This window comes from Anopheles ziemanni, chromosome 3 (assembly GCF_943734765.1).
Source record: "Anopheles ziemanni chromosome 3, idAnoZiCoDA_A2_x.2, whole genome shotgun sequence".
In the NCBI taxonomy this organism is placed as follows: Eukaryota; Metazoa; Arthropoda; class Insecta; order Diptera; family Culicidae; genus Anopheles; species Anopheles ziemanni.
In genome coordinates, this window is record NC_080706.1 from 47,521,164 (window position 1) to 47,538,952 (window position 17,789).

At 48.0% G+C, this 17,789-nt stretch overlaps 1 protein-coding gene across 1 annotated transcript in view; it reads right to left on the reverse strand.

Moving 5' to 3' along the window:
* The window catches only part of LOC131289090 (sodium/calcium exchanger 1), a 128,469-nt gene extending 114,512 nt beyond the window's left edge, over positions 1 to 13,957 (reverse strand). The window contains exon 1 of the mRNA XM_058318290.1: positions 12,228 to 13,957. Coding sequence (XP_058174273.1) covers positions 12,228 to 13,957 — 1,730 coding nt within the window. The remainder of the gene's footprint in view (positions 1 to 12,227) is intronic.
* Positions 13,958 to 17,789: the final 3,832 nt, after the last annotated feature.

Genomic DNA, 17,789 nt, shown 5'->3' on the forward strand with positions numbered 1-17,789 from the left:
CCCAGATGCCCACCGATTTTCCAGCCCATCTCCCAACACGGCCGGCGAGCGAATGTTATTATTTTTACTTAACACCCACTTTCCAACAACAGGCAAAGTTTGCTTTGGTTCACACTAGTTCCTGCACTATTTTCCAGCTTACCAAAGCGTGCCAAAGAAAACACCCAAACGGCTACCGGGTGGGTGGTTGGGTGTGTAAATCTTACACCGCGCAGCCCCAACCGGTTGCCTTGGAAATTAATCGATTTTGCTTTTCTAGCTCTGGCGGCGTGCAAACTAATAATGTGTGTCGGTTTTGCTGGAAACCATTCGAAATGTTGTTGGCCGGAGGGTTGGAAAGCCATTAACAAGGGTTAATAATATTTTTAAGCCATTATTTTAAACTGCATCACACACACCCACACAAACACTGCTCCGTTCGCGAACCCGATTAGTAGCGCTCGGTTTCAAGCCGTATCGTTAGTATGTTTGGTTTTAGTTTTCACTTTAGAAATTAGTGTGTGATTGCTTCTTCCCAAATTATAGTTAATGGATCGCTGTCACCTGCCTTCCCAATTCGAAGATCTGTGCGTCAGGGGGATCCGTTATCGATGCATCTATTTGTCCTGTACTTGCAACCCTTAATAAGTCAAATAGAGAGCATATGCTGCGAACCTGGAGACTTAGTAGTGGCATACGCTGATGACATCTCGGTGATATTGTCATCAACTGAAAAAATCGAGAGAGTAAAAAGGATTTTTGAGGATTTCGGTCGCTGCTCAGGAGCCAAATTAAACGTGCAGAAGACTGTGGCCATGGACATCGGATTATTAACCACGGAAAACCGGATGAATGTTCCATGGCTTCACACAGTGGAACGTCTTCGATTGCTAGGGATACTATTTACGAACAATATACGTGACGCGGCAGGGCAGAACTGGGATGTAATAATCCAGAAGTTCCGGAATCTGGTCTGGCTGCACAGAGTGAGAGACCTCAATTTGGTGCAGAAGGTGATACTTCTCAACGCCTTTCTGTTACCGAAATTGTGGTACGTGGCCTCGGTCTGTGGTCCCCGTGCAGTGGACATAGCCAAGGTCACGAGCCTAGTGGGGTCTCTCCTCTGGAGCGGTTCAGGAGGCCTACGAGTTCCCCTTCAACAGCTGGCCTTGCCACGAGATCGAGGTGGTTTAAACCTCCATATTCCAGCGATAAAAGCAATTGCACTGCTCACCAACAGGTATTTGACAGAACACCAGTCTCTCGAGTATGGAATCCGACATATCTTGGTCGCTGCGAATCCTCCAAATTTGACATCGATTCCAACGACATATCCATGTCTTCGCACTGTCATCCAGCAACTGGCTTATATTCCTGCAGACCTGCGGCAGCGGCCGTCTACCAAGGCGCTCCGCAAAACGCTAGTGGGCAGACTGCCTGACGCCAAGATTATGGCACAATTCCCTCCAACGAAATGGAATAAGGTATGGAAAAACATCCACGGCAACAAGTTCAGCTCAGAACAACGATCCGCACTGTACATGATTGTGAACGGCAAGATTGCGCATGGTGAGCTGCTGGAAAGGATGGGTCGGACATCCTCGGCGGCCTGCATGTATTGTGCTGCACGGGAAACCCTGGAGCACAAGTTCGCCTCGTGTCCTCGTGTTAGCGTCGCATGGAACCTGCTGCTGCAATGCATCAAGGGTGTAGCCCCAGGATTCCAGGGCTCATTCCAGTCCCTTCGGGTGCCAGTGTTGGAGCGGATATCACCTCCGCAGCAGAGAATAATATTAAGCTTATTTGCGAACTACGTCATCCACATCGTTGGCAACAACGATGCTGCGATTGACTTAACAATACTGAAATGTAGCCTTGAACTGTAATGAGGAAATATTAACTTAGCATTGTAAGCAATAGGTCATGGTCATCGACTATTTTTGTAAATAAAGTAGCCAATTTTACAAAAAAAAATTAGGGCCCTGTTTGTAACATAGGCTGCGAGTGCTTAGCAATGAAGTACTATTAACTGAACAATTTTGAAATTTGAAGCTTGTCCATTATATGGCGTGAAAGCAGGTTTAAGTTTGTTTATATTTATACCATAAGTTTTACGAAATAAACAGAAACAGAATTATAATACAATAATTCAAACAGATATTTGCCAATGATTACAACATTGTTTCTCCACTTTTCATGTTTAAAATAATCACCGGAGCTATAGATTTTATATCATTTCATTTTCGAGGCTTTGTGTCGCCTCAAAGTTCCTCCAAATATTTTTTTCATAAAGTATAAACACTGAAGGGTGCAGCACAACGCTTGATGCCTATGAAAGAAATGGTTTACTCCATAAAGAAAAAAAAACTGAGGTACTTCGTTTGTAAAAACTGAGGCACTTTTACAGATTCTCAGATAGAGGTATGAAATGCATGCATGAGAAATATATTCACACATGTCGCATTTGTTTTGTGCCCTACAACAATCGTGCCTCGTTGTGAAAAAGTTTTACATTTGTACTGAAAGCTCACGACAAACAATCATAATACGATTCAAATCAAATGCCTAAGGAGGCACACTTGTCACGTCACCGCATTTTACCGTCAAAAAAAAACGTTCTGGTGAAAACTTTAGATTTGACACAATAAACTTGTTCCACCAACCCCAACTCCACTCGGTCTACGTGAGCGGTTAAGGTGACCCTCGTAAACTTTATGGTGACCTTTGCCACAGCCGGGTGGTCTCTTCAGCTCGCTGGCATTCCCAAGTCCCTTTGGTGCCGTTTGGCGCCACCGAAGCGGTTCCGGGCGTAATCGTTTCGTCCGCTAGAATCCTCGTTAATTAAATGATCACTTCAAAAAAAGGCCCAACGCTGAGTTCCACCGCGTACCGTGTGCCAACGGTTTAAAGCAAAAACCAAAAAATCCCACAAACGGTGCTATGCAAAGCCGTAAAGGTACTTTTAAAATGAGAGCTTCGTTTGACGCAAGGGGGTTGAGGAGGGAAGGAGGGGTGAACCAAAATCACTTCGCCATCCCGCAGGTAATGTTTTGGTGGTGGACCCTTAAATCCGAACCCCACCCCCTCGCGACCTCAGGTGGTCTTTTTGCACCCATTAGGTGGCTGGCACTGTTTGCGGAGGTTTTCCACGGCTGGTTTATGCCGGCTTTTGCCTCACGGAAACCGAACCGTGTCGTGGTTTACCCGGCCCGTTGTGGCCACCTAACGAGCATCGCAGTTGCAGTTGCTGCGGTGACCGTTCGTGGCATGTTTTATTACTTTTCGGGTAGTGTTTTATGGCCAAGGGTGGCAGTTTTCCAGTGAGGTGATGCAAAAAAAAAAAACAGGTTGAATAAATAAATGTATCCACCGCTTGGCTCGGGCTTCAATTTGACCTTGCTGCAGAAATACGTAGGTGTATTAGTTATTACAAGTTTCTAAACAAATTACCCATGCTTTCCGTCGCCTATCGCTGATGCCCTGTCGTCCGTTGGGATTAAATTTTGATGAAAAATGAATAAATTTAAACTGTTTCACCCGACACAGCAATTAACCCGCAGTCCCAAAAGGCGTGTGCGTGCGCGTGTCCGTGTCGAAACGATAAAGCGTCAACCTCTCCAACCTCGATGCTGTTGCATCGGTTCCTACCAAACAAAATGGAAGGAAAAAAAACGGTTGAACCGGTCCGAACGTGAACGTTATGCACGCCAAAATTTCCCTCTACCGACACGAAATGGAAGTCAAACGTGTTCGCCGGGAGGCAAAATAAAACTACAAAATACGACGCACGAATCAACATAAATGGTTCCGTGATACTCAGACCCACCGTGGGTTACCTTGACCTTGACCTACCTTAAGTTTAGTAGTTTTCCTATTCACACACCCATAGCATGAAGCAGGAAACGACGTCTTTTTTCCCCCATGATTGCATTAATTTTTATGTTGCTCCTAATGGAACGACACAAATCTGAATGTGCCGAAAAAAAGGGGAAAAGCAGTATAACAAACAGAAAAAAAACCGCGACAAATATTCCCTTTACAGTCAGATCCTTCCGGTCGCGCGCGTTATGGCGGCCATTGTCTATAATTATCTCGAACCACTTTTGCTCCACTTTTACCACGGGTACCCGGTTAATGACTTCGCTGCCACAGGGGCGCAGTAGCGAGTGGCCACTTGGCCAGCCCACCGGCCTTTGCAGCCCTCCACCCCTCGGCCACCATCCGGATCATCGCATAATCGCTAACGATGCCGCCTGTCGAGGGCTATTAGGGCGGAAAACACCCGCTACCGATGCGTCCTGTTTTTTATACGCAACCGTCGAACTGCACTCGACCGTTTGGGGGAGAAATGGCGCTGCACGATGAATCGATAGCCCGAACGGAAACGGTACGATGGTTAACCCGGCTTCTGACCGGGGCCAAGTCCCGGTCCTTTTTTTCCAATATAATCACCCCGCAACCGGTGTAGCCGGGAGGAAAATAAATCGAAGCCGGTAGGAAAATTACTATAATTTTCGTACGGAGCGCAAATATCCAGTGCTATCAGCGACTGGAACTGCGGCCGCACATTGTTTGTGTTCGGAAGCAAACGAAAAAAAAATGAAACACGGAAAAGAAAAGGAAAACAACGCCCAATCAATCGGGCCTGTATCTAGATCGGGACAGTTCTGCTCGGCTGTGGTTTTGCTCGTTAGCGGCACGCGAAAACATTCGTTGCACGGAAAACTACTGAAGGATAAGTGAATCAGATAACGTTACTTCAAAGTTGTTTATTTATGAAAATCTCCGTAACAACAGGCACACAACAAATGGAGGAAAAAGAAAGGTGTCATTTTGAAACAGAAAAATAGGAGGTTTGTAGGAACATTTGTGGGTGGAATGTTGTAAACAGTAGAACAAAAGCCTAACTGGCAGTAAAATTAAAAGAAAAAAGAATCCCTGAAGCAAGACATGACAACTCACAGTTGAAATATAATCACGTTTGATTTTTATGCACTATTTGAAATCATGGATTTCTCGCTAATTTAATTTACAACACAGAGCTTACTGCTTGAAAGTACCATAAATCTGTCATCGTAAACCAAGAACCGTTACCGGTATCAGTATTTTACCTCCTAATGCAACAAATTAACACTAAAACACGTGTACGTGCCTCGAACCAGCGTTTTCACTCTGTAGGAATATTTTATAATGAAATTAATTTAATACTACCGCCAAAAACCGTTGAGGAGTGATTCCAAACCGCACCGCATCAAAAACCGGCGCACGCTCACTTGTACGCCGTTGAAATCCCGTACCATGAAACCCCACCGACAAAGGCAAACGTAGACGTTACATGATTCAATGTGCTCATTTGATTTTACAATGTCTTAGGCATTCGATTCCGACGTGATGAAGCACTCGCACAGCCGGAAAATGGAAAATGGAACGTGCTGGAAACCTTCACCACAAGCCGGGTGGGGATCCGTTCCATTCAAACCGGGAAACATTCAGAGTGCCGGTTGGGTACGGAAGATGTAGGCCGGAAAACAGTTTCGGCATGTTCAGTCACAACCGGAAATTTCCCGTTGCGGGTTGCTGGAGCAGTGCGAGTGAGGGGTGGACATTTAATTCGACGGTAACCGCGCACCATGGAAGCCGTTCCCCTTCGAGTGGGTGTTTGTGCGAATTTAATTAATCAATCCATGTTAGTGCGCGCACAGAAAATGCTGTGCCTAATCCGGTAGGCAAACGGTGGCAATCACTCTGGCGACCTTTACCGTCGACCTTGCAGGGCAAGCTAGCAAGCGAGCATCGTCGTTCTTGTTCCCTGCCCGTGAGCACAAACTTTCACCGAAAAACTGTCGACGGCATCGTTTTACTTCCATTTCGGGCAACGGGAAAATTACTCCTAGATGAAACTCATTACATTCCTCATTAGAAAACTTCTCGCCAGAAAACGCGCTCCCTTCGCCAATTGGAGGGTGATTTAAAATCATCAAATAAACACACTCACCCAGCGCCACTTTACTTTGTTCGAAAGTAATTGGATACGGGATGTAATTAGACGTAAGTGTGGTCCCAACCTCCCAGCTAACGGTGGTACTTGATCTTGTACATTTTAAATATAATTGTCGTTGATCGTTTAAATTGCATCCCTTCCTTGCGTGAATGTTCATATAGTCTTCTCCTGGCATACGATGTCGAGGAATGGTACGGTTGATACTAGAACCGTACCGCTGGTTTCGTTCTTAATCAGCGTCAAGCGACACAGACCCCGTGTTAGGTCAAGACTGAAACTGGGGCGAACATTTTCTGTTTTTCCAATCGGTTAGCACTGTCAGGTGTAATAGTCGTTCCGCTTTATCCTGGAGCTTCTTGTCTACGTGGGATGCGGGTGCGTCTTATTCGCACCAATTCTTACCGCCTCCAGCCTGCGACCGTCCGATGTTCACATCCTCCACAAAGATGCTCCGGATATTAACTCGCAAAAAGAACAGGGAAAAAAATATTTCCTCCTCCGTGAGGCGAACGGAGAAGGAAAACACCCAACGTTGCCAACAAGATCCGGCCAGGCTATGGCACACGGGGGTCGAGAAAAAGGGAAACCACATCCACGCCGTGTTTTTCATCCCCTGCCGGATGTGGCAAATTGATTTTGAAGGGTTCCTCTCCCGCTTTCGAAGGCGCACACTCCCGCAACATCCGGATCCCCATCGCAGAAAGGCGGGCGCATATCTTGTACGGCCGGGACTAACCTCATTTAATCACTGATTAGTCGGTCGTCGCCCGATGTATCGCTTCCATTCAGGCGTGTCGGTAAAAAGTTCGTGGCGCAGAATTTTGGACTGAGGGGAAGAGATGGGGGGGGGAAGAGTGGGGATGTGAAAAAAGGAATCGGGATCAGGGGTTACTACGGGCTTCCATTCATCCGGTTGCTTTTGCCCGGGCCTAAACAGTCATTCCCTTCCTTCCATGTGGACTGGTGTGTGTTTGGGTGTGTGTGTGCGTGTGTGTGTATGTGGGGAGCAAACGTAATACTGGTGGCTTGGCCCGGATTAAACTTCACCGCCTGTTTCTTCACGGCATGACGACGACGACGACGACGACGGCCGCTTCAAGCATGTCGATCGATATCCTTACCGCTAAGACGGCCTCCCGGCCCATGTGGAGGTCACCCACATTCGGCACACCAATACCACGACCACCGATCGCTTCGATTCGCACAAAATCCAAACGCGCCCACACAGGCCTCGTCTATGTGGCGATTCGTAGGGCTCGTGTTTCTGAAGCTGAAGTGAAGTTGTTTCCCTGCCACGGCTCGAGGGCACACGCGGTAGGTGTGCGCCTTACAGTGCCATGTCACCAACACCGTCGCACCGTTCGCCCTAACGAAAACCACACGGGGGCCCCACAACGAAGACGAGACGCATTGACGACCCCGTAAGATTCCGGGAACGCACGGAACGGTAAGCAATCCACAATATTTACCGCAAGAAGGGGAGAAAAAAAAACCGAGAGACGTCTTCTGAAAGTAAAATGTGAAACACTGTCCCACGACCTGGCCTGCTAGGGGTTCGTTTTCCTTTCCTTTTTCTTCCTTTATCCCCCTCCGACCGAAAGCTCCCGCTGCCAAATGTCGGCGATCCCGGCGCGACGACGACGCAAGAAAAATGATCCCCCAGAAGGGCAAACGAAGAAAAATGAATATGAAACATGTCAAACGGTATTTTCTGCCATCGCTCCCGGGAGCTGCGTTGCGTCCCGGGTTCGTTGGTCCTCTTCCCAGCCATCCTCGAACGTTTTCCACGGTGACTTCCTGTCCCGGGAGGAGTTCACCCGTCCCCGGTGTAGTTAGGTGGCCCAAATATTTCCCCTTGTCGCAGCGGGGGCAAAAGCGCACTGCATCGAGGACGAGGGAGTACGAAAAGTTTTCCGGCATCCAGGGACCTTTGCGAGCCTCTAGGACATTTGGAACCGGTCGGGCTATGTGTGACAGTTGCTCCAAACGTCTAGGAGCGAGGAAAGTGAATGGATGAGGTGACTGATTGAATGGTCAAATACCGCTAGATGTGTTTGTGTGTGGAGCGAAAAGTATTCATCTTAATCAGATGGACATTGTACCCTGAATATATGGATTTTTTTTATGGAAGTATGAGGTATACATTGTGTACATCGTAGGTGAAATTTTCAAAAGGAGAAAGCATATGATGGTAAAACACAGCCACTTGCGTAGTTGGTAAATATTTGAGTAAGAATATACATTTTTGAAGCTTCAAATACTACAAGACATGTTATAGTGCATAGAAAAAGTTATGATCCATAGATACTTCTAGGAAAAACGTTCTTCTTTTCCTTCTCCTCTCTCTTTTTCTTCACGGCGTGACGGAAAAATGGACTGCTACTAACACGTTCGGTACCACGTCACCATACATGGGTGACGCTATTATTCGTGTTAGACATACATTTTTTATGCTCGATAATTTTTCTTCTGTGCGAGATGTGGTTAGTTCTCAAAAGGCTGACGAATGGTAAATGTTAACTGTTTCTGCTGAACTATTGGTTCTTTTTTTCTATCGTCTCTTTAACACCGTTCTTCGTTTGCAAAAAAAAATGCAAGACATATCCTTTGATAGTATTAGTTTTGATATGGATCGCGTTGAAAATGATGTTTTGATGGCACTAGTTAAAAAGATGCTCTTAACACTAGCATCCAAATGCAAGCTAGCAGAATTATGCAGAGGTGTGTAAAAAATTAAAAAACGAATAAAAATAGCCAATAAATATATAAAAAATAGCCGTTTATAGGTTTAAAATATTTCAAAAATGACAAAATTATAGCATCTTGAAACTTTTGGCAAGATTCCAAAGTAATACATTCTAGTGTAGATAATGAAATTAAATATTAAATTGCGTTATTTGGAAAATCCAGAAAGTAAATAAACCCAAACAATGGTTCTTCATAGCAAACACTTGATGCTTTTTAATATTTAAAATCCTGACAAATTCCTGACCAAAAAAACAATATTGCGATTGATTAGTGTCATTCTCTTTCTTTCTCACTTTCACTCTCATCTTGAACTTTTCTTTGTTACGCCTAACATGGCCAAACATCCTCGTTCATCCTTGAATATATGAATTCCAGTCCGCTAGCTCTGCTTCCCCAATCTTCCTTCCACTTCCTTTTGTTGGCGAAATGTTTGCACTAAGGCTCCACCCATAATCTCCACTAAATGGCCATCTCTCGTGACGCGGTCGTGCGATCGAAACGGTCAATGAATAAACCATGATGCTGCCCTCGGCCACTCGATGGCCAAATAGACTAGTACGAGGGCGTGTGTGTGGCGTTGTATCTTTCGATGCGATTGTTTAATGATCACTTATCGAATATTACATTTCATGCGCAAGGCAGAGGGGCGCCCACACAAGGAGGGCCTACAGTGAGTGGCAGCATAAATGTATGTGATGGAATAAATGTCCCATAAAGCAGCTTAGGCACCTTGGTTTTCGTGATAATAGTGGGTTATGTTATGTTGTTCTTTATAAAATAATTCATCTCGGACCAAAGATCAGACTTGTACAAAAAGAGTAACATATTTTTAGAAGGATTCTGTCACCCGATATTCTGAACTTGCCTAACTTCCTAGTTCTTGATTCGTGTTGTACAATTATACAATTCGGAACGAGACACTTTTAGCAACCAGCCCCTCAGTACGTTCTTTCAAACAGCATAATTATACTTTATTTTTATCAAATTGAATTAGTTCCACTCGAACGCCGAAGAGCGAACAAATCGCCTAAATGGCCCTACTTTCCGCAGGTACCTTCGTCGACCCGCCTGCATTATGTAAGAGTGAGGTAGGACACTAGTGCTTCCCGCCAGTCGGAAGAGTGTAATCCGGGCCCTGTCAGTTCGTTACAATTGATTACGCTGTCACGTCAATATTTACAAGCGCGACAATTCGCCCATGTGTACGTCGGTGTGTAGCGGGTTGCGGGTTGTTGGTGTGTCTGCATTTTTGCCCAGTTTTCCTCCCGTTCGTACCCATGATCCGCGCACCTTGACCACATGACGGTCTGGAGTAGAACGAGGCTGGTGGTTCGTTGAGGCCCGCGTAACGACCGTGCGGAAACCAGCGAGCGTATCGACCTCGCATAAATTACCCTTTGACGTAATGGGGTAAGACATTCGGGTGCGCGGGTTTCCTTTGGTGTTTCATGTTTCCCTTCTGTCTCGTTTCGGAGAAATACACCAACTACAGGAAGGATGCTAGCGGGACCGGGCGGCCACCGAGGAAGTCCTAGTTCCGCGGCAAACATAGGTGCCCCTGTGGGTGGGTGGGATCGGGTTTCCGGCCGGAACAGGGAAGCCAACATCAGACCGTACAACAATTTGATCTGACCGCTACGGATTCGGTGCATGTGTGCGGTCGGTCTCCCCCTGTTGGTAACGTTTGTTGACAGGTTTTTTTTTTGGAATATGATCGACCGCAGCTGTGTGACGTTTCTCGACGTACGTACCGGTTATTCTTTTTCCGCTCTATCCAACCCCGGGGTCGGGTAAACACCGTCCAATCGGACCGATTCCGCGGCAAACAACAACTTGGTCAGCCGCGCAAACATAAATGACCTCTGGCGAAGGCAAAGTCCAGCCTTGTCCGTGGAATATCCCCTTGCCACCTAGGACTCAGTTGGTAAACCATTCGATCCCGGCCCCGGGAATCCATTGATCTGAGCTCATCGTTACCGTTAGTTTGCCTCCCTCGAAGGTCAACCGCGTTAAATATCGCAACGATATCGCGCTCATTAACGACAGAAACAAAAAGAAAAAAACCAAACAAGTCTACCAACATACCTCGCCCGACAAATAAGGCAGGATGTATACATTTTTAACAGCGTCAACCACCCACTCGTTACGCCCGGTCCGAGTGTGGGAGCACCTTGGACTTCGGATGAATGGAATGTTCAATGAATTTCGCCAAACGCCAGCCGCGCGCGCGTGCCCTTCCCCCCCTCCCCGTCAGCTGGCTTGCCCTCGCCGCCGTCCTATATTTAGCGCCGGGACTTTGTTATTTTTATCAACCGACGAAAGTCGAACGCTTCGTTTGACAGCAACGGCCCGCGGTTGTCCCAGCAAGCGGACGAATCGATTTACCTTGCGGACGGCCGGCGAACACACACAAACACCTGGCGATAAGGAACCGCTTAGCGCTAGGAGCAGAAGACACGAGAACACCTTCTAACGCATGCGGTCCCAGCAGTTACGCATCCGATAAGAGGGCATTCGAAAAGAAACAATGTTACCGCACCAATGCACCATTGACAGGAAATCGCGGACGGAAGGTCGGCGTTATCTGGATGCGGCATTTTTATGCGATTGTGGCCATCGCTCATTATCGGTGGTGTGCGACACCAAGCACGAACTTTGCGGTAGGAACGATAACTGAAACTGGAACATGGGATTACCAGCTGAACCGCTGACCATGATGAACGAAACAAAAGGGTGCACCGCATTTTCTGAGGTCATAAGTATCATCACTAACCATGTTCGAATGTAATCTTAGTCTCATCGATCAACGCGTGAACAAAGATGTCTAAAGTTATCCAAAATGAAAATAACTAAGAATATCAAATGTTTTTGTTTTTGAGGATTTAAACAATCTGTAAAATATTTCATAAACCGCTGGTCACTTTTATCATTGTTAAATAAGACAGATTAAATGCTTAATTTGCTATTTAAATATCCTCTTTTTTCATCTAGGAAATGTCTGACAATCAGCAGTCAATGTCGAAATGCATAGAAATTTCGTGTCAGTCCAAACCAGATCTCCTGGCATCTGTTTTGACCCCGAGGAAAACAGATTTTCCGAACTCTAAGAGAACCGATTGGATAATTCGTAACATTGTTCAGAATTTGAAAAAAAAAAACAATAATTCAGAGTTTTTACGCAGTAGCTCCTTATATTTCGTTACAGGAAGAGCTATACGCGTAATTGACCTCACATTTGATATCGTCGTAGATTTTACCAATTTTATGGGAAAATACTGGTATAATGTGTCCAAACTTGACTTCTTCCTCTTTTTCATCCCCAGATCTTTTTCTAACCAAAATACCGAATGTTTTTTTTTTAGTAATGGCGATGTACGAAAAATGAAGAGTTTTATCTCTCATTAAAACATTCATGAATCTCTTAGCCGATGCAAAGAATAATTCCGGTTCGTGAATCAGAATCAGATTTACACAACTCTAGTGTTATTGGTTTACTTACATGATTTCGTTGTTCTCGAAGATTAGCTCGCCACTCTGGGCCTCGTAGTCCTTGCCCGCCTTGGCCGTGCCGTCCTCGGTCCAGAAGGGGACGCGGACCTTACCGCGGGCACCGCTGTACCGCTGCACCTTCAGCTCGTACGTGCCGACCGATTCGACCAGCTCGTGATCTTTGCTCGTGAGCGCAAAGATACCGCTGTGATCGTCGTCCAGGATCATGACGGTGGCAATCTTGGGCGTGGCGAGGCACGCCGGTTCCGACGGATTGCTCAGCTTGATGTAGAAGTGCTCGTCCTGCTCGAACACGTCGTCGTCGATCACCTGGATCTGGAAGCGCTGCTCGGCCACGCCGGGCAGGAACGTGAGCGTGCCCTTCTTGCCGATGTAGTCCGAGCCGGCCTCGGCCGACCCGTCCTCCGTCTCGAAGTCGACCGTCACCGAGCATCCCAGGTCGCCGCGGCGCACGACGCGCACCTCGAACTCGCCGACCGACTCCATCACCGTGTAGTGGCCCGGCTCGAAGAACACCCGACAGGCGGCGTCCTCCGCGATCGTTTCCTCGACGTCGACGCGCTGCAGTTCCGCCTTCACCTCGCTCAGATCGGACTGGGCTCGCTCGGAGATTTTTCTCATAATGTTACCACTACCCATCATCTTGCGCGTGGCCTGGACGCGGTAGAAGGCGCGTGATTTGGGTCCCTTGTTCATCAGCTGCTCCTGCGCCATGATCTCGAGCTGCTCGAGGTCGTGCTGGGGATACTTCTTGCGCAGGTCGCGCAGCGTGGAGATGTACTCGCGGCGACTCTCCTCGAAATCGCGCACCTCCTCGGTGACGCCGCCGTTCTCATCGATAGTATTCAATCGGTCGTCCCGATTATCCATCTCGAGTGCCGACTCCGCCTCGACCTGCACGATCACGCCCCGCTTGTTCATGCGGTACTGCTTGCTGATGTACTTGTACACCAGCAGGCGCCGGTCGGCGATGTACGCCGTCACCACCGTCGCCGGGAAGAACAGGAAGGTAAGGAAGCCCTCCCACATGTCGACGCGGCCGGGCGTGATCTGCGCGAGGATCAGATAGAGCCAGATGTACGCAAACACCGACCAGGTGGCGGTGACGAAAAACACACGCAGATGCTTGATCTTGCGCACCTCCCCATCCGGTATAACCAGAACGCAAATTGCCATGATAACGAAGAGATTGTAGGCGGCCGAACCGACGATCGTGCCGGGACCCAGATCACCGGCTTTGAAATTTTTCGCCACGATTTCGATGATCGACAACAGAATCTCCGGCGCGCTGGACCCGAGCGCCATCAACGTCAGGTTGGCGACCGTTTCGTTCCAAACGCGGACGACGACGATCTGCTCTTCGCCGCCCGGTTTCTTCACGCGGACCTCCTTTTCCTTCGAGGTTATAACTTCAATAGCGGCCATAAAACGATCGCTCACGATCGACACACCGATGAATAGGTACAGCAGTGAGAAGAAGTACACGAGACCGCGCGCAATGCGGTCACCGGTGGTCAGATTGTCCTCCGGCTGCCAGACCGGCAGTAATAGCCCATCTTGACACTTGGTATCCGCGTGTTGTCCAGCGGAGTGAATCGATCTATTGGACGGTGAAGACGCACCGTTGGTTACGGAAGCTGTTGTCATTGATAACGCGACTGATAGGAGGACGAACGTGCCCATTGCCAGTTTCAGTCGGAAATTCGTTGTCGACGCCATTATGATTTACTTTGGGGATGGTTTCTCGTTTATGCAGATGATGGAGAATGGTGCAAATTTTGTTCTCTAAAGCGTTTCAAAATTGTGATGATCGATATTATTGCGGCCTTAATTTGCCTTGATTGTTTCGTTTTTTGTTCTACTTTTGGCTTCTAGCGTTTTTAGTGTCAAATCTACTTGCGTTGTGAAGTGGGCTGTTGGACTATTTACTGATGGCGTGGTGTGTCGGGTATGACAGGGAGGATCGTGCACTTGTTAGAGGGTAACTGTCACGGAGCAGTCACGCTGCCAATGGGTATGGGCTATTGGTTAGGCTACCGTGGACGAAGTAGCGGAACGTCGAATGTATGAGTGGGTGTGTGCTTGTGGGAAACACCCGGTGATCTTTGGCCGGCCTGGCGAATATATATAAATATTTATCCAATTCCAGGATTCTCGTTAGCTACGCTCAATACGCTTTTGGGTACGGTGTCTGGGGAGGTCAACGCTGCGGAACGCGCGCGCCCTGTGTCTAGCGAGGTCCTGGCGCTACTCTACACAGTGCTCCGTGGGTTCGTTAGTGTTCGTGTGGGGTTTAGTTTTCGCTTTGCGTTCGTTGGTAACGTTACTTGCGCCGTATCTGGGCTGCTAGGATCCGTTTGAAGAGGGGAGGGCTAGTCCTGTGGCGAGGAGTACGTGCGGTGTTTGCAAATTTCGGCGACAAATCAATCGATCGACTGATCGGTCGGTGGTGTTGGTGCTGGTGCTGGTGCTGTTGACAGGGAAACACTACTTTGCTGTGGGTTTGTGTTTTAGTAGGCGCCTGGCGCTTTGAGATGGTCCGTTGCCGGCTAATGCTTTGTTGCCGTCGGGAGTGGCTGCTACTGCTGCTGCTGCTGCTCTACTCTACTGCGCACGCTTGCTTGGGCAGGATTAGCGACGGGGCCACGTGCACCTGCTCGCAATGACGTTGGTTTTAGTGACACAAGCGACAAAGCTACGTTTTCTGGCGAAGCCTGCCTAGATGTTACACTACTACTGGCTCTGATCGGTTTGGCAGCTACTACTAAGATGGCGTGTTTGCGTCGCGGCGTTTCGTAGCGGAAGTATACATACAGAGTTTCGGAAACCACACACTTTAGCAATAGCCTACTATACTGCAGACGAGAGCAGACGAAGAAGCTCGAACAGAGGGACTGAGCAAAATTCAAAACCAAAACAAAGGAAAACCAAAAAACCACTAAAGCCTTCGACAAATCAACCAAAAACACAAAACTACACGCTGCTTTCTACTTGATTGCTGGCAAACGCGGGCGCTGTTGAATCAAACTAAACGCCAAACGGAAGGAAAAATCAAAATCAATCCTTTTTTTTCTTCAATTTGTTTCTAACGCGCGCGTGAGCCTTTTACTTTTCTTTCCGTTCTTAGCAGCACAAGGTGTAGGTGGGGGTGCCTTATGAGTGCCAAAGCTAGGTACGGTGCTGGTTCTCGGGGAAAAAAATCTCCACTTGTCCGTTTTGCACCCGGAAGCCGTACTGCAGGGGGGGTGGGAGATGCGTCGGTAAGGTTACTTTAACGCCGGCGAAACGCGCGGAGTTGAGCGACGGCGCCTGTTCGGGGTGGGTCGGGTTCCTCGATCGTTACGGCGACGGACCGGGCGTTGGGTGGGAGCGGTTCTCGGCCACGTCGTACGGGTGTGCGGCTGCGGGTTTGCTCCGGTGTTGATGCGGGTTCCAACGGGGAACTCGATGTGCGATGTCGGTCGGCCACACGTCACGGAACGCACGCGAAACACGCGGCCGGGCGTTGTTTACACTCGATGTAGGCTGCAACCAAATGGTGCCAACGGTAACGGTAAAGTCGCGGCACGAACTCTCACACACACACTCCACAGGTTAAACCGAGCACGGATCAACTTTGTCGACCGCTTCGTCGACAGCTTTCAGAACGTCGACGTCGGTGTAGAATGCACGTTTATTTTGGTTTGGGAGCGCTTACAACTTTTCCTTCACTCGATTCACTGCCACTTCTAACACTTCTGGACCAACCACTGCGGCCTTTGTCAGCCCCCAACACTCTTATCTGGGGCCCGCTAGAGGACGGTGTTTATTGTAAAACCATTCTTTGGCACCTCGGGGAACCGCTAAGGGAGAGAAGAGATCGATGTCGTGTGTCGAAAAATTAGGGGAATTCGGAACGCACTATCGCCACACCTTAGCGCGTCGGTTATCTTGCAACTGGTTCGTTTGGACTGCGGCCGCTAACTGCTGCTAACACCGAATCCATTCCACCGGCTGGCGCACCGTGGCCGGGTTAATGCCATATCTCGAAATCGACACTCGCACCGATATCGCACACTAGCAACCGGGGCGGGACCTTGTGTGATCTACTCCGATAGCTAGTAGGATGGTTGTTTTTTTTCTTTCTTTCACTACCCGGCGCGGGGCCACACCACCACTGTACACACTGCAGATGGATTCACTTTACACTTTATTCGGAAGCGATTGACGCATAGCGCTACGGGAACTATTTCCACAAGACTGTACCATTGCCGCGCCGAGCGGACGGTGAACACTCACACTGCCTACACAGGCTGTCGTCACAAGCGTCGAGGAAGAAAGGATAATAAACTGTGGTTACACGGGATGGACTAAAAATATCCGCATTTAGTATGAAAGAAAACACGTTTAGGTGTGATTAATAATCTCTTCACTGATTCGCATCGCACAAAAAAAAACGAACAAACCTTTACACACTCATTAATTTATGTAGAGCACATTCTAAAACTGTACGCGAACTTCGGGCCGGAGCTGGCTCACACACGAAAAAACACATGTGCGTGCCACGGGGGACGTGCAATGAAACCAGAATGCCTCCGACGTGTCCTGCCGAGATGAAAATTGATTCAAGACGCGAAAGTAAAGAAAAAAATACCCTACCACCAACATGTTTATATTTACACACTCCTTTTCTAATTTCCATCCCATCAAACACCACCGTAATGCGTGAAGGCGTGCGCCGGCGGCGGTTACGGGGGTAACAGCAGCGTCGTCCTACACCTCCCCCCTTCCCCACCTGGCCGCACGTGAAGTTTAATGCCAATTTCTTCGTAATTCGAAGCTTTTAAAGTTGTTCCTGCCCTCGGCGTACACAGTTTAAATTCATCCCGCCAAAGATCAAACGGTGCCTCTCACGGGGTCCCACAATTCGCCCCAAAACGCCATGCTCATCAAGAGTCCCCCACACGTCGCCCTCGTCCCACACCCACCCTCACTGCGGTAGGGAAAGCCGAAGAAAAGATCAAACCAGAAAGATTCCGTGCCGTTCTAATGCCACCGGACACTATTATTAGACGATTTACTTATTTCACTGGGTTGTTTTTTCATCATTATTTTTCCTTTTGCTTTTCCTCTTGTTTTTTTTTCTGCCGTACTTTTCACATCGCACTCACTTTTCCTTCCGCAGTATACATCCGCACGCACGGATCCACAAACACACATTTACACACACACGCACACAGGCACACCGGCAGCGAACGTTCTTGTCGTCTTCGGTCGAATTTCGCAAGGCTAGAAAACCAAACTTTCGAGTCCACCTGTTGTCGTCGGTGGTCGGCTCGAATCGTGGTGCGGGTTTGACCTTTCTCTTGTTGGCCGCGGCGAGTGTAGTTTTTCCTTCGAGCACCTTCACCGCGGTCGTACCGGGTTATTTACTTTTTTCTTCGTGCCGTTTATTAGATTTCCGAGACGATCGGTTTGTTCTTGAACAGTCCGCGAAAGGATTGTGATAGCATTGCTGTAATTTGTTGGTTAATGGTATCTTTTTGTTATGAATTTTCCTATTTCGAACGTC